Source organism: Balaenoptera borealis, assembly GCF_965194805.1.
Source record: "Balaenoptera borealis genome assembly, chromosome: 17".
Lineage (NCBI taxonomy): Eukaryota > Metazoa > Chordata > Mammalia > Artiodactyla > Balaenopteridae > Balaenoptera > Balaenoptera borealis.
Window position 1 is genome coordinate 3,773,151 of NC_138876.1, and position 22,196 is coordinate 3,795,346.

The following is a 22,196-nucleotide window of genomic DNA, read 5'->3' on the forward strand; positions in this document are numbered from 1 at the left end:
TGGTGGGGTGGGGGGCAGGGGCACGGAGCGGGTCGCCCACTCGCCCACGGTCACGCCGGGTGGAAACGACAAGCTTGGGATTTGGATCCCGGCCGCCTGACTCAGAAGCCGGTACTTATCCCACAGCCCGAGTGCCAGTCGGGGTCCGTCTGGGAGAACTGATCTGCTGGTGATGGAGAGCCTGCTCACAGCCCTTGTGCGCTTTAGGGACACGCTGCTTCGGGCGGGGGTGGGGTGGGGGGTGGTCCGCAGAGCAGCCCCCGCGCCCCGGCTCTGCCCCGCGCCCGTGCTGGACAACTTCCAGACGTTCCTGTCCGCAGCCGCATCAACAACCGCGGGTCAGCCCGTCTCACTCCCGAGTGCAAGCTTCCCCAAGTCCCGCGTTTAGAGCGTTTTCCATAAGCTATTGTTTGTTTTCAAGAGCGGAAGATTTTTTATTTTTAATTAATCTTATTTACATCAGCATTAGTATTACAAAGGAGAAGAGCTGGGTTCAACAAATGTCCCCTCTCTATGGGCGCCTAATTATTTTACGTACTGGGTGGTGATGAGGAGGTGACTGAGAGAAAGGTCACCAATGCCATTTCCTGGCCACCGGTATGTCGTTCTTGAATCCATTTCATTAATCTAGTCAGCAAATGCCCAGGAGCCTCTGCTCTGCCAAGCCCCGCGTACCCAGAAGCGGAGGCTGGGGACAGGCTGCCCTCCCCACGGCCCAGGAGTCCCGCTGTGGGTGTAGACGTGCTGCCCTCCCATCTCCTGGGCCTGGCTTTCGAACAGCCTCCCTCAGGGGTTGGCCCTGCCGCTCCGGCCTCGGTTAATGAGACCCTCCTGGTGGGCACAGGGTTCATGCCCCTCCAGCAGCCCCCCTCAGGAGCTGTCAGCTGGTGAAGCCTCTGCCGATGGCCTGATTGATCCTGGCAGCACTGGGGCTCCGTGGGGAACACGATGGAGCTATTTATGGACCAGGTGTGGAGCTGGGCAGTGGTTCAGGCTGCGTTAAGAAGCCTGAAATCCACTAATCATATTTCCTGCAGTAAAGCAAGGGCTTGTGTGTGTGTGTGTCGGGGTGGGGGGGGGGGGTTGGGGGCCGCCCTTGGCTCGAAGGCGGGGCCCCTGGCCTTGCCTCTGCCCTCGTTCGCATGTCACCCTGAGTCCCAGAGAGGGCTGGCTGGCTCCTCACCTGCTAGATGAACTTCCCACTCTTGAGTCCTCTAACTCCGGGGGCAGATCGGATCCTCCCTGAGCCTCGAATCTGCACACCGATCGTTCCTGCAACAGTTTAGAGTGTGAATCTCCCAGGCGTCTTTGCCCACGTGGTCACAATTGGAGACATCACCGCACAAGGAGAACTCTGGGGCTCAGAAATTCCAAGTAAGACCCCCCCCTTGGGCTTCACATCTCAGGGAGGAGGCCCACCCATCTGGGGCTTTGTGTCCTCACATCACCTGTTGATGGACTTAGGGGGCAGCTGGAGGTCCAGCAGCCCCAGGTCACAGGCTCTGACTGTCCACCCTATGAACTACTTCCCCTGCCCCTGACATGACATTCTGGAACCCTCTGGGCAGACTGAGCCTGGCCGGCCTCAGTTTCCCTTTTCTGGCATTGGCTCTGCCTCTTGTGTCTTGGAAGCCCTGGGCCATTTTCCTGCTTCCCTCCCCCGGCTCTCACCACATCAGCCCTGGGACCAGCCTTAGCATATTTGGGATTCAATCACGGAGCCAATGAAACAACTTTTAGCACCTCCTGTGTACCAGGGGCTGGGCTGACTCCCCCTCTTCCTTCTCAGCCTTTTCGCCATCGCACTGGTCCAGCCTGCTTGCCTGTGCCTGGAGAGGAGGATGCAGCCCCCCAGCTCCCACCCACCCCGCAAAGGATCTGCAGTCATGGTCACTGTCCTAAGCTTAGAGCCTTGGCTTCATCTCCGGCCAAGGGGATGACGATGGCCTCACAGAGTCATCATGAGTGCTTAGTGCCCAGCTCAGGCTGAACACCCAGCAGGTGCTCAAGAAAGACTCACTCAGGACCGGCCCACCAGGGCGCCATACACCACCATCACGGTGCCACTTGCTCACGGCTCCCTACGTCCTCTCACGATGGGTGTAAACACTTCTTTGCCATCTCAGCTGGGGCCAGATTGGTGATGGCCTTGAAAGGAAACAGGTGAGCATTGAGCCCAGGATGAGCCCTGTGTGGACCCCTGTGTTCAAGATTCTCAGGCTGTAACAGATCTCGACCAAAGACAGGGCTGGGGTTGATTAGCAATGTCTGCCATGGGCCCAGGCCAAGGGAAGGCAGCCTGTGTGTCAATATTGGTGAGCTCACCCTTGGACCCACTCCCCTCTCCAGGCTCACTCCTCCTTCCACTGTCTGAGCTCTTGTTGCTTTCTGCCCTCTCTTCCACCTCTGCGTTTCATGTTCTTTCTCCTCCTTCTTCATTGTGTTGGACCCCCAGGGACATCAGAGTCAAGGCCTAAACCTCAGAGACTCTCGGGGTCCTGGCAGGCAACCACCTTTGCCATCTGCACAGCTATTTTTTTTTTTTCTCTCACTCTTCTGCATCTACCTCTTCCTGCCTTCCTTTGAGAGATCTCACTTGGGGTGATGACTTCAGACACACTGGCATGTGAACTCAACTCTGCTCTTTAGTTTTTAACAAACATTTATTGTGCACCTACTGTGTGGCAGGTCCTGCATGACCAAGTTGAGGCCGGCATGGCCCCTGCCCTCAAGGAGCTCACAGTCTGGCAGGGGAGGTGTGACTGGCACCAAAGGGGTCACAGGATAGAAGTATGTGCAGGGACACAGGCGCCTCATCCAGGCTGGGGACAGGGGAAGCTTCTGGAGGAGATGCTGCCAGAGCTGAATCTTGAAAGATGAGGAGACGGGAGCCTGAAGAGGACAGGGAAAGGTATATAGGCAGAGGGAACAGCATGAGCAAAGGCACGGAGGTGTGATGTGCTGCACTGGGTAGCTGGCCTGGAGCACGGTACCTCCCTGCTTCCCGCCCGCAGCTGAGTCTTTCACAGACACATAGCGCTGATGTAGAAGCAGCACTAGACTGGGAGTGAGGTCCACTCTGACTCACTGAGGGGCCCGAATAAGCTGGTCGGCCTCTCTGGGTAACACAGGGTAGTGATTCTTAGCCCCAGGGGCTACGGACACGCCCACTGTGTGTAAAGAAACTAGCAAACAACTAGGTGGTAGATAGCGTTATAAAACCATGATGTTCTCTATTATCAGATACATCTGTTTTTACTAAAGAAGACACTGAGGTCCAGGGAGGCCCAGGGACAGATCACTGGAGGAGCACAGACAGGCTGCCAGCTCACAGGCACCAGCAGCACCGGTCTGCTTGGAACCAACTCACAGTGGCCTAAACCAAAAAGTGAATGTATTTGCTCCCTGTAGGGGAGTGGCCTGCAGCCTCAGTACCTGCCTCCCTCCCACGCCTCCGCAAAGAAATGCTTTCCCAGGGTTCTCATTGGTTGAGAGGTGAGCCACGCCCAGCCAATCACCGTGGCTGGGGGAACCTGGCTCTGATTGGCCACACCTGAGCTCTGAATCCACCTCTAGGCTGAGCTGGAGTTGGTGCTCCACAGGGGCAGAGAGGGAGGTGGTCTCCCCAGACGCACTGCCACCAGCCTAACCGCTTTCTGGACTGTCATGCGGCAGCAACCCACAGTGCTAGCTGAGCACCTGCCTTGGGGATGAGTGCTGGGGACACAGGGAAGATGTCAAGACCCAGGCTCTGCTTCAAGGAGTTCACTTCCACCTGCAGGTCAAGACCATGGAAGGAGAGTGTAGGGTGAGGAGAGGAGTGTGGGTGCTGGATGGACAGACCAGGAAACCCTCCTTTTACCCTCCTCCCCGACCAAGAACCCTCCAGAGGCCCGGCTCCCAGGCTTGTTTCTCTTGAGTCCAAAGGCCATATTTGGGGAGGGGGGGAAGTAAAGGAAGAACCAGCGTTTGGGAGTGGTCTGTGGCTATTCGTGGCACTGTGAACTTGGGGTCAGAAGGCAGCTGGGTCCTTGAAGGAACGCAGGACAGAAGCCAGGAGGAGGTTCAGTGCTGGTTCTGGATCCAAATTGCCTGTGTCCCTGGGCACGTGATCCTCTCCGGTTGGAAGTGTTCCCATCTGTAAAACAAGCGGTTTGGACTAGTTTATCTCTGAGGTCCCTTCCAGTACTCACACAAAGCGGCTCCGTTTTCCTGAAAGGTTGTATGTAAACTGAATAAAAGTGGCTCCCTACAAAGCTTGGAATCTGTGGGTGGACAGCATCCCATCCCCCGCTCCCGCACCTGCCAGCGGGGACAGCTTGGACTTTCCTACGAGGGGTTGACTCAAAGCGGGGCGACCTGTGGGTCGGAGTCCAGTGCCCCCTGGTGGCATCCAGGCGGGCAGGCTGCTTCCGGACGGCGTAGGCCCGACGGCTGTGACTCAGGGGTGGCGCCGCTGCAGGGCGGCGGGAGGCCCGACTGGGGTTCCGTCGTGGGCCGAGCCACGGCGCAATTAATTACCAGCTGCTGGGAATCCTTGTCGCCCGCTCGCGGTGACTCACCGGGCGGCCAGGCTCATTCGCCGAGCGCGGGGGCCTCGGTTTCCAAAATGAATTCTGGGGAGAGCGCCTGCTAGGGGTGGGGCTCCCCGCCCCCGCGGGCGAGCTCAGACCCAGTGGAGACCGGGCGGCCCAGACGTCGCCCACAGCGGGGGCCCCCTTCCCTGGTGCGCCCGGGGCGCAAGCACCCGCGAGTCCCCAAAATGTGATGGAGAGCATCCCCGCCGGGGAGCCTCCGTGGGTCCCTAGACTCGCTCGACCCAGACAGAGTCCCGTGGGCGGGGAGCCCAAGCACGGCCCGAGGGGGCGACGCAGAGGGGTCAGGGCTCCCGGAGCGAGCTGCGCGAGGGTTGAGTATAATTCCCTGGCCTACCCCTCATAGCCCATGGCTAGCCTCTGCCCCGTTTTTTAGCCCGCCGCCGGGGCGGGGCGCCCCTTTCCCCAAGTCTCCATCTTTCTTGTCTGGGGTCCAAGGGAGATCGCCTGACCCAGGGAAGTGGAGCCCGGGGGTCTCCGCCACTTGCGCTTGCCGCTTTCGGGCTCCATTGCTCAAGAGGCAATTAAAGGGGCCGGTGGTTGAGGGAAACCCCCTCGACGACCTGAAGGGAGATGGGGGGAAGAGGGCAAAGGAGGCTGAAATAGAAAGGGGGTAAAGCCGAGCGAGGACCCCTCTCTGGACTCAGGGAATAGCTACGCCCAGGCCGAGCCTCGGGTTTCCTCCCCAGGCAGGTCCCGAGAGGCGCCGTCGCGCGGTGCGGGGAGCAGGGGGGAGGGTCAGGGTTGAGTTCTGGGTGCACCCCGCGCCCAACCTCGGGGAACCAAGGAGTGTTTCTCGGAAAAGCAACAGGAAGCAGACAGGGAAAGGGGAATGCGGCGTCCTCCCCAGCGGCCCCGATCCCAAGAGTGGCGGCTCCTGCCATCCTCGGCGCTCTCCCTGGGAATGGCTCAGGTCGGCCGGTGCTGGGCCAACCGGCCGGCGATGCTCTCCGGGTCTGACGCGGCCCTTGGGACCCCAGCACGCGACGAGGAGGTGCCCCAGGCCAATGACACGCACCCGCGCCCGGGCCAGGTGGCTGACCCCGGGGAAGCCGCGTGAGCCGCCGCGCTCCCGGGAGCCCACCGACCCTCCCCTCGTGCTCCCACCCTCCGCCGGATTTCCCCTCTCCCTTAAGCCGCCTGTCTGCCTTCTCCGGCTGGGCTGCATCCCGTTTCTTCTCCCAACCCCGGGTCCCTCAAACTCTCCGCCTCTCGTGGCTGCATGTGCTCTCGGGGAGCTGGCCTAGAACGGCCCAAGCAGCCTCATTTATCCTCCCATCCCCCGCCAAAACCTGCTGGTGGCTCCGCCCCCCACCCCCTCTCGGGCGACACCCAGTCCTCGGCCCGCCTCCGCCCCCTCCCCGGCTGCACCGGCCGCCCCTCCCGAGCTCTCTTCGCGTGCGCCCTGCGCCGCGTTCGGTCTGCAGCGGGAGCCGCCGCGGCAGCCTCTCCAGCTGGCTGGTGACCAGGCGGGAGGTGGCGCGCCCGGGAGGGTGCGGGAGGGAGGGAAGGAGGGAGGGAGGGAGGGAGGCCGGGCCTCGGCTTAGCCCGGCCCCCGCCCCCCGTGGCCCTCCCGCTGGAGCAGGGCTGCCGCGCGCGCGCGCGCGCGCACACACACACACACACACACACACGCGCGCGTCCGCGCGCGCATACACACACACACACACACACACACACACACACACATACACACACACACAGGCACACATACGCACAGACACACGCACACACACTCGGGCTCCCTCCGGCGCGCACGCACGCAGCGCTCCAGGCAGAGCGGCGCTGCGGCCGCCTCCCCGGACGCCCGGACGCCGGAGGGCCCCGACCCCCGCGCGGCTCATGCGCCCGCGCCCACCCCGCATCTCCGCGAGGCCCGCGGGACCCCTCCCGCCGCCGCCTCCGCCGCGCCCGCCGCCCCCGGAGGAGCGGGCTGGGCGACCGCCGCCGCGCCGTTCCCCGGCCGCCCCCGAGGCCGCTCCGCCGCGGGCCCTGCCACCCGGGGGCCGCGCCCCGCTCCCGCGCCTCGGGGGCTGAGCAGAGCAAACTTCGTGGACCGGCCGACGCCTGGCTGGGACCCCGCCGCGTCCCGGCTCGCCCGGGTGGACGCAGCGCGCTCGGACCTTCGGGCACCCGGCCGCCCCAACCGCTGCACCTGCTCGGCCCCCTCCCCGCTCGCTGGGGACTCCGGAGACGCCGCCACTTCGCAAACTTTTTCACCCCCCCTCGAAGGGGAACGCGGAGGGGTAAAAGGGGCAGGAGGTCCCGCGGGGCGCGTGCGGACCTGTGGTCTCCTAGCTGGGCGCCGCCTCCCCGGAGCCGGACCCGGAGGGGCGCGGGCCCCGGCGGCCGCGCTCCGGCTCCCGCTCCCGCCCCTGCTTTTCCGGCGGGAGCTGGGGGCGGGGTGCGGAGGGCAGCGAGGCCCGCGCGGTGCCCGGCGGGGCCGCCGTGCATGGCCCTGCGCAGTGGGGCGGGCTGTTTCGGCCGGGTCTGGCGCAGGGTGTCGGGGCTCCCGGACGCCTGGCCCCGGCGCTCGAGCAGCCTCCTGTGCCTGTCCGCCTTCTCGCCAGAGCCCGGGCCCGCGCCGCCCCTGCCCCGCCAGCCGCCTCGCGGTGGCGGCGGCTGTGGCGGCCCCGGCGGAGGGGGGCCCCCCCAGCCTCCCCGCCCCCCGCCTCCCCGCTGCTGCTGCTGCTGCTGCTGCTGCTGCTGCCGCCGCCGCTTACAACTTGGAGGCGGCGGCGGCGGCGGCGGAGGAGGCGGCGGCGGCCGCCGGGCGCTGCAGTGGGACGCGCGCGGCTGCGAGCCTGCGGGACATGCCCCCCGCGCCGGCTCCTTGCTGGCGGCCATGAAGAGGCAGAACGTGCGGACTCTGTCCCTCATCGTCTGCACCTTCACCTACCTGCTGGTGGGCGCCGCCGTCTTCGACGCCCTCGAGTCGGACCACGAGATGCGCGAGGAGGAAAAACTCAAAGCCGAGGAGATCCGGATCAAGGGCAAGTACAACATCAGCAGCGAGGACTACCGGCAGCTGGAGCTGGTGATCCTGCAGTCGGAGCCACACCGCGCTGGCGTCCAGTGGAAATTCGCCGGCTCCTTCTACTTTGCCATCACGGTCATCACCACCATAGGTAAGGGCTGGGCGCGCCGCCGCCCGGCTCCCCGCGTCCCGGGAGGAGTCCGGGGAGGCGGCTGAGCGCGCGGCGCAGGGCTGGGTGCGGGGTGCCGAGGGTTAAACGCAGCCTGTCGCCGGGGCCCCTCCCGCAGCGCCCCCTCCTCTCCGGGAGCCCCCGCCTCTCCTGCGCCTCCGCGCCGTCTCACCCCTCGCGGACCCCACCCGGTGCTCTCCTCCGCGCCGGTGTCTGGGCCGGGCGTGCGAGCCCGGAGCGAGCGTGCCGGAGCCTGGAGGGCGGAGGCGCCACTTTTGCGAAGAGAGTGGAGCGCTAAGAATAATCCCACAGCAGACACCCACCCACCCACCGCCCCGGCGCGGGCTGGGCTGCGCGGGCCTCCAAGCCTTACACTTACTACCTCTCCGGGAGTTGGAGAGGGCTGGCCTGGCACCTGCGGCGCGGAGACCGACTCAGGTGGCCGCGGGCGGCTCTCGGAGCGAGGCAGGCGCTGACCCTCGCCAGCCTCCAGCCTTCTCAGAGCCCAGGTTTCAGTTTTCCTGCCTCCTGGCTCCTCTTCTTCCATGCTGGAACCTGGTCGTGCCAGGCCCCTGGGAGGAGAGGGTTTGCTCTTTGGTGATGGGGGGGCGGTGCGGTGGCAGCCTGGTGAGTGGCTCTAGGAGCGCGGCGGAGGGCCCGTGGGGGGGCAGGACCAGCCCACCCCCAGGCTGTGCCGGTGGGTAAGGCACGTGTGCGAATTGCCCAGAAGCCGGGGAAGTTCAGCTCTGGTCTGGGGAGAGAGTCCAGTTGGTACACCCTGGGGATTCCTGGGGGTCTGAGCCCAAAGGTGCTGCCCGTGAAGCAGCCTCTCGTGGGCACCTAGGGCAGGACCCCCACTGAGGCCAAGGGGTTCGGGCAACTTGCGTCCATCATACTTGTAGACCTGTGGGGAATAGAGCAGGTCACTTCATCCCAGTGGGTTTGGGGCTGCCCTCCCCACAGCTGCAGGAGGCAGGGTGGTGTCTCTGTGGTGTGCACCTTGTCCCAGCGCGGCACCCGGCCTCTCATGGCCACCTCCTTGGACCTGTCAGGGCCACTGTATTGGCTTGGGGCCACCTCTAGTTTGCTCCCCTCCAGTTCTTTGTGCCCCTGTGCCCTGAGAAGAGGCCTCCTCTTCCCCATCCTTCTCTCCGTCCCTCCTGCCTGACTTCTCTGGACCTCCTTCTCTGATTTTCCCCTTGATATTTTTCCTTCTCTGGAAAGCTCTGCGTGCTGAAAAAACAGGATTTCTCAGTGCCATATGCAACAGGAAGCGCCAGCACAGGACGGCTTGTCTTTCCTTCTTGGTTGAAAAGAGTTTTTAGAGAGTCATCTTGTTTGAAATGTTTAATTCATTGGTGTAGGTTTTTATGTTTTCAGGAGGAAATTGTCCTTCTGTTGTCTGTGGAAGCAGCTTTGCTCCTCTTGCCACACGCCCTTGGCCCAGGGGCCAAAACACAGTAAAGTCCTTCCTTTCCCACCCTGTGCTTCCAGCTCCTGAAAGGGCCAGCCAGTCATAACCATCGTTTCTGTTCTTTACACTTCCAGTGTGAGCTGTGGCCATGACACACATGCACGGGGCGTCCATCCTGCGGGGCAGGGCCCTGCTTGCGGGAGAGCCAGAGAGCCGGGGATATGCCTCCAAAACTGACCACCCCTGGGGAGGGGAAGAACTCATCATTCCCTAAAGTGCCTTGAGTGATGTAGACCCAAATCAGATGAAATCTGCGAGCACGCTGGCCACCAGTAGTGAAATGAGCACAGGAAACCTTGGGCTGGTCCCAAGAGTTGAACTGCAGCATTGAAGAGACGGTTGGAGTTAAAATCAAACCCAGAGATGTTCCATTTACCTGATAAGGTTCTTATCGATTGCGTTTATTGATTCTGATTGGCAGTTCTGGGCATGTGCCTCTGACGGTTAGGACTCCAAAGAGAAAGGGTCAAGGCAGGGTGGCCAGGTGAAGCGTGTGGAGGGGCAGCTGGTGACTGTGCCGACTTATTCCTCACTTCTTTTGTTGAGTTTCCAGCTGATTTTCCAGAAAGAAAGGGTGGAATATATGTGTAAGGCTAGGAAGAAAAGACTGTCCTAACTCAGCTGCCCTGCGGTGGAAAGATGCGAACCTGGAGCCAGCTGACCGGGCTTGTAACCTGAGTCCTGTCAGACGGGAAGACCATGAAGGGGAGGGTGGTGTGCTGACTCCCAGCCTGTTTCCCCACCTGTAGAAGGGGCGTGACACGGTAACCTCCCGCCAGGGTGACTCTGAAGGGCCAGTGGGATCCCTCGTGCCTGCAGCCGCCTGGTACAGCGCTGTGTGCACTTCGTAGGTGAGAATCCATGAATTTTGACATCAGCTGAGCCTCGGACTCTGCCCTAGGAAGCTGTTGAGCTCTGAAGAGCTCGGATTTACGGGAAACCAAGCACCTTTCTAGTTAATTCTGTTTGTTTTCTCCTTTTTTAATATAAATGCAAATTAAGGTGCTCCTAGGCCTAGACCAAAACCCAGCCCCAAGCCAGGCCCTCCAAGGAACCTCCTCCTATCGGGCAGTGATATTAATGAGTCAGGTGCATCTTCACGGGCGTTCTTCTTTTTAATCTAACCTTGAGTGGTTTCTTGAGCATGCGTGCTTCAACTTTGAGCTCGAGTCTCCCAGGTGGGGCAGGAAGCACCCTCACTCCCTCTGCTAGTGTACGCTGCTTCCCGGATGCAGTTAGTAGCGCACTCGGTGAACGGGATCTTAAGAACATATATAATTGCCACTTTGCCTTGGATCTGTGGCCGCCGTTTTCGTCAGAGGCTTTGTTGGGCTCTCACGCTGACCGCCACCCAGCTCTCCCGGGACCCCAGGCACAGGCACCTTTGTCCTAAGGCGGGACGAGCACAGGTCCCACTGGCTCCAAGAAGGCAGATTCACTCCCATCGCTGCTCCAGTTCTGGGTGCCATCCGTCCCCGCTCGCTGCTTCTGATGTCTGTGCCACTTGTAGCTGCTGCCCAGGAGATGGTATTGTTGCGTTCTAAATTTGGCGAGCCCGAGGCCTTCGGAACTCTCCATCATGTTCAAGATGAAAACTCCTTCTGCATCCCCTGCCGTGCCCATCTGATTAGCAGGCGGGTTGGAAACCCTCCCACCTGCCTTCCTGAGCTGTTGGCAGGAGTGGTGGCAGTCAGGAGTCGCGGCGGCCAGGGGCTGTAGAGCGCCTGCTCTGAATCGCTCTGCTCAGGGCTAAGGCCTGGGTGGGAAGGAACCCCCAGCACACTGGGGCTCTTCCTACAGGAGGCGCTTGAGGCCAAAATTGTGTCCCGCCGTCAGCGACTACTTCTGACAACAGCGGGAATCTCCAGACACTTCTCTTTCGACTCTAACATCTGTGTTGCAAGTAGTTACCACCTTCAGGATCATTAAAGAGGAAACTGTGCTTAGAATTCAGATCTCATTTGGAGGATCTAAGAGGACGATTTAAAAACTGGGCCTCACAGGGGAAGGAGGGAAGGAAGGGCCCTGGGTTTTGTTTGTGCTGCTGTTTGGAGGAGGAGCAGACTGACGTCAGGCCCTTTGGGCCCGGCTGATGAGGGCCCCGGCTCAGGAGGTGGGTTCCTGGCAGGGGGTGGGGCACAGTCCGAGAAGGTTCTGCGCTCCTGCGGGCTCCCTGCTCAAGGTCCCCCACCCCAGCATGCGGTGGGGCACCCCCTTTTCTCGGTCATCCGCAGGACCTTGAAGAGACTTCTCACCAAGTGGAAAGCGTCTCCCATGTCCTCTTCTCGCGCTCTGGGGTGCAGGTTTCGATCCACGGTTTACACTCTCGCTGCGTGCCAGCCCCTGCCTGGCCTGTGCTGCCTCTGAGGCTCTGGGGACCGTCTAGATGACAAGATAAGGCCTGGCCTTGAGGCAGGAGGGGAGCTGGAAACCCAAACAGTTGGGTGCAGTCCAGCGTGAAGCGTGGGGACAGCTAAACTAAGTTAACCCTTCCCGAGCCGCCGGCAGACAGCCCAGGGGCTGGGCTGGGGGATCCCGGTGGGCCCTCGCCCTCCAGGACGGCGCGGCTTGCCCTCTGCCCCTCACTGCCCCCGAGCTGTGCCCCCTGCCCTCCGCACCTCCCAGCTCCAGCATTGTTGGTGCCATTTATTCTGCCCCTGGAGGAACCGTGTCTCCTCCGGGCACCGGCGGGGCCTGCACAGAGCCCCACACAGAGTGGTCACCTCCAGAAGGACCGAGGATGGAAGCACCGCTTCTACGCACGTGCGCTCACGTCACCCCCGAGGCGGGAGGAGGTGTTGCCCCACTTTACAGATGGGGAAACTGAGGCCCAGAGAAGGCAGTGCCCACTGAGGCCGAGGGCCTGGAACTCTGCAGTCGGGATCTCCTTACCGCAGGCTCCAAGGATGGATTCCACCCAGGAGCCAGGGATGGGCCTGTGGAATGTTCCATCTGTGTCTTTCTGCTTCTCCCTTTACCTTCACGGTTCAGGAAACCTGCTCAGCCAGGCCCGAGTGAAGGACCCGGCCACCCAGCACACGGTGGGCTGGACGGGAAGGCTGGGGTCTCCTTGTGACTTTCAGTATGGCAGCTGGTCGGGTGCAGGAGCATGAGGTGCCGTGTTCAGCTCCTCCTCCCAGGCCTGCCCGGACCTGGCCTTGCTCGACGTGGCCCTGGCCCTCCAGCAAGCACGGACTATTTATAGATGTCCTGGGGGAGGCAAAGGGGTGAGTTCCTTGACTCGGGGTGACCTGAGAGAGACGGCTCTCCCGAGGCGTATGAGACACCACGCTGAGGGCTCTGAGACGGCAGGGATCACTTGAGACCCCGTGTGCAGACACCTATTGCCTTCACCTGCTCTTTCCTGACGGCCTGGACTTTCATCTGCTAAGTCCGGGGAGGTCAGAGCGGGAGGTGAGCCAGGCTTCCGTGTACATCTCTTCCCCTGTGGACCTGCGTTGGCACCTGCACCCGTCCATCCCCGACTCTGCCCCTCAGCCAGCCCTCCCCGCACCTGTGTGTCAGGCTCCACACATCCCCGCATCCGTCCGTTCTTCCCTCCGCGCTGTAGTTCACTTACTCGTTCGCTCACTCCTCATTGCTCGGAGCACTCACTCAGCTCCATGCGTCTGCTTTCCGTCTTTCCTCCGTCGGTGGGATGTTACCCGGTTCCTCCCATGGGCGGGTCAGGGTGGGTGCGTGGTGGTGAGGAGGAGGGGTGCGGCACCCCTGGCAGGGCTCAGTGAGTGTTAATGCCTCGATGGCGGGGGGTCTTCAGGTTGCTCCGGCCTCATCTCCTTCCTGCCAAATGGTCAGCCGATCCCAGTCACTTTTAATTTTTAATTTTTGAGAGAGTAGAATGTTCGTATGGAGAAGCGCGCGTGTCACAAGTGTCCTGCCCGGTGATTCCGATAAACAAACTCTGCCGTACAACCAGCGCTCAGATCAAGAAACAGAACATTACCAGCACCCGCGATCCTGCCTCATCAGCCGGCCTTTTCTTGAACGCCTCTAGTGACAGGGAGCTCATCACTTCACATGTGATGAAGTGTGTGTGCTTAGAGGAATGTTGAGGTTATTGTGTGAAGTTCTGATCTGTGGGCTTCCATGTGGAAGGGGGTGTGTGTACTGGGGGGGGTCTTCTCTTAAAGGGCTGGCCAGTCTCTATGGTGGTCACCTGAGTAGGGGCCAGAAGGTGTCCATTTAGAAAGTGGAACTCGGGGGCCCAGGCCCAGGAAAGGAGAGGGAACTCAGCACCCAGAGCGCAGGTGAGTCTGGAGTGGGATGTGTGTGGAGTGGTCCAGGGTGGGATGGGCATGGGGAGCTAGGATGGACAGGTGGGCAGCCCCGGGCACCTGCCCCTGTGAGTCAGAACACAGAGCAGCCCCGCTCTGCCTTCACACCAGCCGCGCCAGAGGACCAGGGAAAATGCCGGAGGAGATGAATGTAACGCTGGTCCTGGCAGTGCTCTGGGAGGGAGTTAGGAGGCAAGGACCCTGGAATTCCCCGGTGGTGCAGTGGTTAAGAATCCGCCTGCCAATGCAGGGGATCCGGGTTTGAACCCTGGTCCCGGAAGATCCCACATGCCGCGGAGCAACAAGCCTGTACGCCACAACTACTGAGCCTGAGCTCTAGAGCCCACGAGCCACAAGTACTGAAGCCCGTGTGCCTAGAGCCCGTGCTCCGCAACAAGAGAAGCCACTGCAATGAGAAGCCCGCACACCGCAACGAAGAGTAGCCCCAGCTTGCCGCAACTAGAGAAAGCCTGCACGCAGCAATGAAGACCCAGTGCAGCCAAATAAAAAAAAAAGAGTCCATGGGCAGTGGAATCTGGGACGTGAGAGTCTGGTTGAGGGTCTTCCCCTCCGCCTCGGGGATATCCTCCTCCAGGCCACCCATGGACGGCGGGCGATGTCGAGGTCCGGTGTTCATCTTCTTAAGGGATTTTGTTCAAAGTTCCTTTCTCCTGCCTGTCCCAACTCTGGGACCTCCGTCTGTAGAAGGTTCTCCCTTTTGAGCTGAAGGCACCCACCCTGTGGCTTACAGTTCTCCAACAGAAGGGCTGAGTCGAGCTTGGTTCACTTCCTGTCCTGTAACAGTCTAGGGAATTTGGAGATGGCCCCAGGGCCCCTGAGTTTCTTTTGATAACGCCTTTGTAAGCCGGCCGCTCTCGTCTGAGCAGCTCTGGTGCACACGTGCGCCCTCCAGGTCGGGTGTGATCACGCAGGGAGAGCACACGTGCGGGAGAGCAGAGGGTTGCCTGCACTGGACTTCTGTTCACGCTCCCAGTCAGCACCCCAGCGTTTCTGGGCGGCCCCCTCCCTGCATTGACATGTTTCCAGCTTCTGGCTCACGTGAACTTCTGTTATTCTCTGTCTTGGACTGGGGTGAATCCAGGCCCTGACGTTGATCTCGGAGCGCAAAACAACTATGTGCTGTGGACCCAGAGAAGAAGGGATGGTTGATGGAAAAATTTGCAGCAGGGGAAGATGAGAAAATTTAGGAGCGTCTGTGAGTGCATTGGCCCGGCTTGCCAGGACTCTGTGAGATGTCTGCCCCGGGGCCCGGGAGAAACAGGGAGTCCCCAGCTGAGGACCATCTGCTGCCCTCAGCCACCTCCGCAACCGTGCTCCTCCCTGGGGTCCTGAGCGATGACGGGCCTGGCCGGGAAACAGCTGCTCAAAGGCGGGGCTGCCCCGTGCGGTGGGCTTGCCCTGAACTGCCCTCAACCTTGTCGTGTCCCCAGCCCTGGGAGGAGCCCTGGGTGGCAATGAGGTGAAGGATGGGGCCAGACCAGAGGCGGATGAGCTGTGGCTGGCGTGAGGGACAGGTGCCCTTGGGTGGCAAGGGGCGTGCCGGGCTGGGCGTATGGAGAGCGGAGGGGGCCGGGGCCAGGCCCTACCGCTGGCCTTGGTCTTCAACCCGCAGGAGCGGGTCATGGTGCCGCTTGCCTCCAGAGCCTGAGTCCACGGGACTCGGGGCCGGGGCGGCAGGCAGATCACGGGGTTCCCATAGCCGTGGCAGTACTGCTCACGTCTGCCTGTCCTGGAGGCCTGATCCTAGGCACGTCCCTTTAGCCTGGGGCTTTCTCATCTGTGAAATGGGGACGTAGAGCTTGGTGGCTCTCGAGCATCAGAGAACGTGCCAGAACAACCGTGAAAGGCCTCCTGTCACAGCCCCGGGGCTTTGCTGTGCTGACCGTGGTTGCCAGGTGCCTCGCACCTCCTTGCACTCCGCCAGCTCTTGGCAAATTGGAGCGTCGTCGTTTGCAGCTTCCCAGCCCTGCTCTCCTGCCCCGTCCTGGAGGACATGCCATCCCCTGCCTGTCTCCAGCCCCCACCCCTGCTGGGTCCCGTGGCCCTGACCCTCGTTGGGGGGCTGCCCCACGCCCACTCTGTACTGAGAGAGCAACCCCCGAGATGGAAAAGCTTCTGGCATCCAGCGGAAGGAGGCTCCGGGGGTGGGATGCCAGGCTGGGGGCCTCAGGGGCCTCTGGGGCCGTGGGGTCCAGCCCTGGGCAGTAGGTTTTCTCAACCCAGGCCTGTTGGGAAAATATGGCTTTCCGGGAGGCCGCCTTCCACCCTGCAGCCACGGTGACCTTTCTGAAGCCCACGCCACCATCTTCCTCTGCCACTGACACCCCTGCACCCCCAACTTCTCGGGTCAGAGCCAGGCCCACCACGCCTCCTGCAAGGTGCCCCGGGTGTGTGTGTGTGCCGCAGCCTCCACAGGGGGCACCTGAGTCCCCAGGGCCGCTCAGGGCACCTGCCGGAGGCCGAGGTGCACGCCCAGCCCTGAGAGCTGTGGGGACTTTGAGTGGTTTGGGGCCATCTTCCTGTTCGGATGAGCCTCGGGGCCACTGGGCAGGTGCAGGGCAGAGGCCTGGCCTTTTGAACTTCAGCGTTGGTTGTAAGGGAGGACAGCAGGTTAGGGACCCGTCTTGCCAAATGAGGAGCTTCTCACTCCCACGCCTTAGATGTGTGATCTCGGTCCCCAAGGCCACCGCTAGTGACGGGCTCGTGTGAGTCTGTCAGGCACCTGGCGGGAAGAGACACCCACCTGTGAAACAGCCTTGGGCTGTCACCAGCCCTGCCAGATGTGAGGTACGGGAAGGCGAGAGGTTCCCAGCGGGCAGCCTCACCAGGCCTTTGCCCGGGGCTGAGGCGTTCAGTGTGTTGTCATGGCACCCAGCCCTCCGCCCTGCTGCACCCTGCCTGCCCCTCCCGCCCTGTGGGCCCTCGAACCTCCCTCCCTCTCTCCCCACGCCCCCTGGGACACCACTGCCAGGCAGTTCCCGCCTGGGACCTTGCCCGTGCTGTCCCCTCCGCCCAGCCTGGCCCTGTGCACGCACAAGATCCTGAGACTGTACTCGTGTGTGTCCTCTGGGCGCTGATCAGTAGGTGACAGCAGGAGTCTGCACTGCGCTAGGTCCGCTCGCCTGAAAGGCGCTTGAGGGCTGGGCTCAGGCCTTTTATGCCAGTGTCCCGAGCACCTGGCACATACCGGGCCCCAGAAGGTGTTTGATGATTGACTGCCCGATGGCCCGTCAGGAACAAGATGTTGTACACAGGGACCAAAATGCCAGTAACTGTGAAGCACGCGGCAGTGGTGTCTTTGGTCCCTGTTGGCCATTTGTTGGAGGCGTGCAGGGTGGCACACATCTGGGGTGCTGTGGGTTTCAGGGGCGGGTGAGGCCTGCTGGGAGTGAGGGGCAGAGCCTGGCGCCGGCAGCCACTTTGGGAGCTGCAGCCCCGAGGTGTCCAGGCTGGGCACAGCTGCTCCCTGGACCCTCCCCGTGTGCACGCCTGCCCCCCTTGCTGTCCCTCTCCCACACCTTCGAGCCGTGGTCTTCGTGCACGGGGGAGCTTGGTGAGGATCTCCCTGCTGACTCTTGGGGATTCCATTAGGTACTTCCGTGGTGCCCACTGGCAGTGTCCCCACTTCCGTGGGCAGGAGACCGTGATTGCTCATGAACCACAGTGAGGATGCCGGCATGAGGGCGGGAAAGAGCGCGGGCTGTACGCGGGGCCCCGGCTCTGGTCACCGGGGGACCTCGGGCTGGGGCAGGGTTCTCCCCGTGCACCGTTGACATTCGGGGCTGATACCTCTTTGCAGTGGGGACCGTCCCGTGCATCGCAGGACACGGAGCATCATCCCTGGTCTCCATCCTCTAGTTGCCAGTGGCAACCCCCCTCCCCCACCCAGTAGTGACAAATAAAAATGTCTCTAGACGTTGCCAGATATTCCCCGAAGTGCAAAATGTCCCCTGGCCTGGTGACTTCCCTTCCCTGAGCCTCTTCTGCAGACTGGGAGAAAAAGCCACCTTCCGAATCATGGCCAGAGGGGGCCGAGCGGCGTGGCGTGTGCGTGTGCGCAGTCAGTGCCTGGGAGGTGGGTTCCTTCCCTCTACCTGCCCCCTCCTCCTGCCCAGAGGAGGCCTCACAGCCACATGTCGGGAGGGAGGTGACTCCGGCGTTGATCTTTCAGGCACAGTCCCATGTGGATGGGGGGCAGGAGCCCAGGTGGGATTGGGATGAGTCGCTCAGGTGGGGCTGAGGCGAGCTCGCTCACTCCGGTCGGGTGGGGTGAGCTTGGAGGTGTTGGGGGGAACCGTAGGAGGGCGCTTGGCTTCCCCACCTCAAGCAGAAGCTCTAGGCAGCGTTGTTGTGTTGCAGGGAGCACCGAGGGTGTGGTTCCTGCTCCAGCCCAGCTGCGAGGCCCCAGGTATGTCTGGAGGCAGCTCGGTGTCCCACAGGCTGCACCTGCAGTGTCGGGGCCTTTTCTCTCTTGGACTCTGGTTGGAAATGACTGCTCGTGATGCAGGGCTGGCCTGGCTGGGCTCTAACCACGAGGCTCGTCTGGGCCCCAGGAAAGGGCCTCGCCCAGGGCTACCGTAGGCCTTGGGGGAACGTTCCCTTTGAGTCTGGTCGTAATGAAGGGTTTCCCAGTGTGAGCGCCATTTCCGGGGAGATAATGACCTCTTTGACTGCGCCCCGAGTGCTGAGGGGACCTGGCAGTTGGCACAATTGGTCTAGCATCTATTTGGGACAAGTGTTTAGGCCAGAGGGATTCGAACGCCGACGAAGTTGGTGCCCAGTGTGTGTTGGTTCACAAAGTAGCTCCTACATCACGGAAAAGGGGAAGTAGTGAACCGTGGCAGAGATCGTTTCATAAAGAGGGGAGAAAAGTCCCCACCACTCCCCTGTGGTCTCGTGGTCACATGCAGGAATGGCTTTAGCTTTTCATGTTCCCACTCTCCTCGTTCCCCAACTGTGCTCACTGTTTTTATCCTTTCATCAGGATGAATCTGTAAGGGACTACGTTCCGCTGCCTGTAGCAGAGAACCCAGGTAACCGTGACCGGACCAAACAGCAATGAGGGAGTCTGGGGCAGGTAGATGGGCTGACAGGTGGCTCCACGATGCCTGCAGAGACTCAGGCTCCTTCTATCTTTCTGCTCAGCCGTCTTAGCTTGGCTTCAGTTCTCAGGCTGGTGCCTCTTGGTTCCAAGATGGCTACCCTAACTCCAGCATCACCTCCGGCATCCTTTCCTGGCAGGAGAAAAGAACAAAAGACAAAGGCCTGTATCAGCTGAGCCTGCTCCTTTCTAAACAGCTTGCCTACACGGTCCACCTAAGGACTTCTACTTACACGTCATTGGCCAGGACTTTGTCTTATGGCCAACCCTATCTGCAAGGAAGTCTGGGAAAATGTAGCATGTTGCTTTTCAAGCCAAATGGGTTCTGAAGGTGAGGAAGGAGTGGAGATGGGTATTGGTAGGCCCCCATGGTGTCTAGGCATTTCAGAGTCTTTTTCTCTTTAAGTTTATATCAAACATTACCTTGTGTTTCTGCAGTCTTAAGGGAAATATATTTTCACAGCTCCATATCCACTAAATGAATGTATGATCATCTATTTAACCACTTCTCTATTTATAGTGTTTTAATGTGTCTTTCCTTTTTTTTTTTTTTTTGCCAATTATAGATAGTGCTTTATTGAATGTGTGTGTGTGTGTGTGTGTGCTGGGTTATTACTTAAGGGTTTGCTGTGGTGGTGGGATTCCCAGGTCAGAGGGCACGAGCACCTGGGAGTGATGTGTGTTGTCTTGTAAACAACAGCATATGGTGCAGGGCTTCTAGTCTCACTGCAATTTCAGCAGCCCTCAGCAATGTTGAAGACGTGTTTTGGATGTTCTTACTATTTTAGGACATTCTCTTAGCAATCTTTATGTGGCCTGGACCAGGTCATGTGGGGCTAGAGGGCTGGTGTCCACAGCTGTGAGAACCCATCGTCATCCCAGACTCAGCTAGTCCAAGGGAGTCTTGCGGGGGCAGTTGACACCTGGAACCCACAACCTCCTGGAAACCCCGGAGCCAGGTGGAGGCAGGGGAGCCAGTGGGCCCTGGTCTGGCTCCCAGGGTCGGAGGTTTTGCCTGATCAGTCTGGTCCAGCCCGTTGGCTTGGTCACTGGAACTCTGAGCTGAGAAGCAGCTCCAGTGGGGAGGAGTGCTGTGATTGATTAGTCATGTGTGCCACGGGTATAGAATGGACAATGGCAGTATGCCTGCCATGTGCTTGCCCACCCCAAGCTAGCGAAAGACATAACTTCAGAGGTGGAGGGCTTTTCCCTCAATACGCCTGGAGTGACATCTCTGTGGAGGACTCTATGGATATGGATGTGGTTTGTCCCCACTGTTATCTCGTTCACAAAGCAGGGTCCCATCCACTACCATCTCTCATCCACATAACAACCCTGTGAAATAGGCATGGTTAAGATTAACTCTGTTATGCCAGCGAGGCCAGACACGTCCAGTGGCTTCCCAAGGTCACACAGTGGAGTTTGGGACTTGAACCCAGGTCTCCTGCCCTCAAGCCCAACATTCTCTTCTTTATACCACTGTTCACCTTCCTGGCATCATGGGTTGGATACAGGGCAGAAGACCTGCCTCGGTGATTACCGTCTGACAGTCAAGAGGATTCAAAGGTCATCTGGTCCTACCCTTTCAGGATGGCATCGTTGCTTGACCCTCCAGTGACAGGGAGCTCACTGCCTCACTAAATTAGTAAGGAAAGGCAGATGTGGGACTGATGTTAAAACAAAAGAAGACAAAAGGTTCTCATCTGCTTGTCTTGGTCATGCTGACCAGAGCACCCCAGGGCAAGCTTAATCTCTAGTCCCTGTCACAACAATAGAGCTATCACTCATGGGGTTTTGTTTTTCTACAGATACCATCTCAATTAACTTTATCCTCTCAACAACCCTATCAGATAGATATTTTCATGTAGTCCCATTTTACAGATGTGGCTATGGAAGATCAGAGAGGTCAAGCAATTTTCCCAAGGTTACACAGCAAAATAATGTCAGAGTCAGGAGTTACACCCAGGCAGTCTGACTTCAGAGTCTGTGCTTGTTACTCTTTCGTTAAATACTGCTTCTTTTGACCTTCTATATCAGTTAGCTAGTGACGTGTAACAAATCACCCACAAATAGAGAGGCTTAAAACAATGACCACTTATTATTGCTCACAGACTGTGGCTCAGATGGGCTCCAGAGCACTCAGCTGGGCAGCTTTTTTCTCATTGCTGGTCTGAAGCTGACGGGGCAGCTCTGTTCCAAGCCACTGTGTGTTTTCCTCTTGGTGATGGCAGAGGTGCAAGAGGGCAGTGAAAGCAAGTGAGGTGTCTTATGCCATGACCCTGCTACCGTGCTGTCATTTCTTCCACATACCATTGTCTGAAGCAAGTCACTGACAAAGTCCAGAGCGTAAGGGCAGGAGATACACCTGCCCACGATGAGGCCAAGGCAAGGGTGCAGTCTACTCATCCTCCTGGACCAACAGTTTGTCCACGCCCCTTGCTGAGCCTTTCCTGCTCTCCATGCTTAGCTGCCTGGTGCAGTGGAGAGAGCATAGCTTTGGACTCTCATCTGGGTTCAAATGCTGCCCACTTCATAGCTCTAAGATGTGCCGTTCTCTTATCTGTGAAATAGACAGTGTATCATCTACCTCTGTATCAAGCTCAGGCTGCCATAACAAAGCACCATGGACTGGGTAGCTTAAACAACAGAACTTTATTTTTTTTGCAATTCTGGAGACCAGTAGTCTGAGATCAAGGTGTCGGCAGGTTTGGTTCCTCCTGAGGCCTCACTCCTTGGCTTAGAGATGGCCACCTTCTCTTTGTGTCTTCGCATGGTTGTCCCTCTATGGGTGTCTGTGTCCTAGTCTCTTCTTATAAGGACATCAGTCACACTGGATTAGGGCTACCCTACTGACCTCATGTTAACTTAATCACCACTTTAAATACCCCCATCTCCAAATTTGGTCCCATTCTGAGGTGGGGGGTTGGGACTTCAACATATGAATTTGGGGGACACAATTCAGCCCATAGTATCTTCCTAGGACTGCTATGAGCAGAAAAATGGAAATGAAAGTACCTATCCAGGCCTGTCGTGCAGAATTGCCTCCATAAATGTTGGTCTCTGCCCTATCACATGTAAGAGTGTGAGCGTATATCCCTACGGCCAAGGAGCTTTTGTTGCCCCGATGTATTAATTATCCTATCATTATTTTCAAAATCTGGTTACATGTTGGGTCAAAAGGCTGCCACGGTAGAGCGGACCCAGCCTGGGATGTGTCATCAAGAGGCCCGAGCTCAAATCCCTGCTCCACCTCTTACTGGCTGGGAGACGGTGGGCAAACCCCTTCCCTGGTCTCAGCCTCAGTGTCCCCATTTGTTCACTCCAGGTGATCCTTCAGCATGTTTTGGGGTATATGAGGTCTACTGTGCTTCTTTTAAACTTCTTTCTTAATTGGATTTTCTAACAGGTAGCGTGTAGTACTTCCGTAATTAAACACACATACATAGTAATGTTAAGTTTTTGGTGTGATTATTTTATTATGGTTATATATAATAAGTGAGTCCTTATCTTTTAGAGATATATACTGAAACGTTTAGAGATGAGATGAAATGTCTGGGATTTGCT

At 59.4% G+C, this 22,196-nt stretch overlaps 1 protein-coding gene and 1 long non-coding RNA gene across 3 annotated transcripts in view; one reads left to right on the forward strand and one right to left on the reverse strand.

Annotated features, from left to right (window-relative positions):
• Positions 1-257: 257 nt before the first annotated feature.
• LOC309615268 lies at positions 258-7,585 on the reverse strand. 2 transcript variants are annotated; one of them, XR_014236676.1, is made up of 4 exons: positions 7,495-7,585; positions 2,679-4,138; positions 1,184-1,272; positions 258-1,031 (listed from the first exon to the last, which is right to left on the reverse strand). It is a non-coding gene; the product is annotated as an uncharacterized lncRNA (long non-coding RNA). The 2 variants fall into 2 exon arrangements; XR_014236677.1 differs by lacking the exon at positions 7,495-7,585 and having other exon boundaries at positions 2,679-5,862.
• The window catches only part of KCNK9 (potassium two pore domain channel subfamily K member 9), a gene marked incomplete at its 5' end in the record, with an annotated part of 89,049 nt that continues 74,293 nt past the window's right edge, over positions 7,441-22,196 (forward strand). Inside the window, one exon of the mRNA XM_082364645.1 lies at positions 7,441-7,723. Coding sequence (XP_082220771.1) covers positions 7,441-7,723 — 283 coding nt within the window. The remainder of the gene's footprint in view (positions 7,724-22,196) is intronic.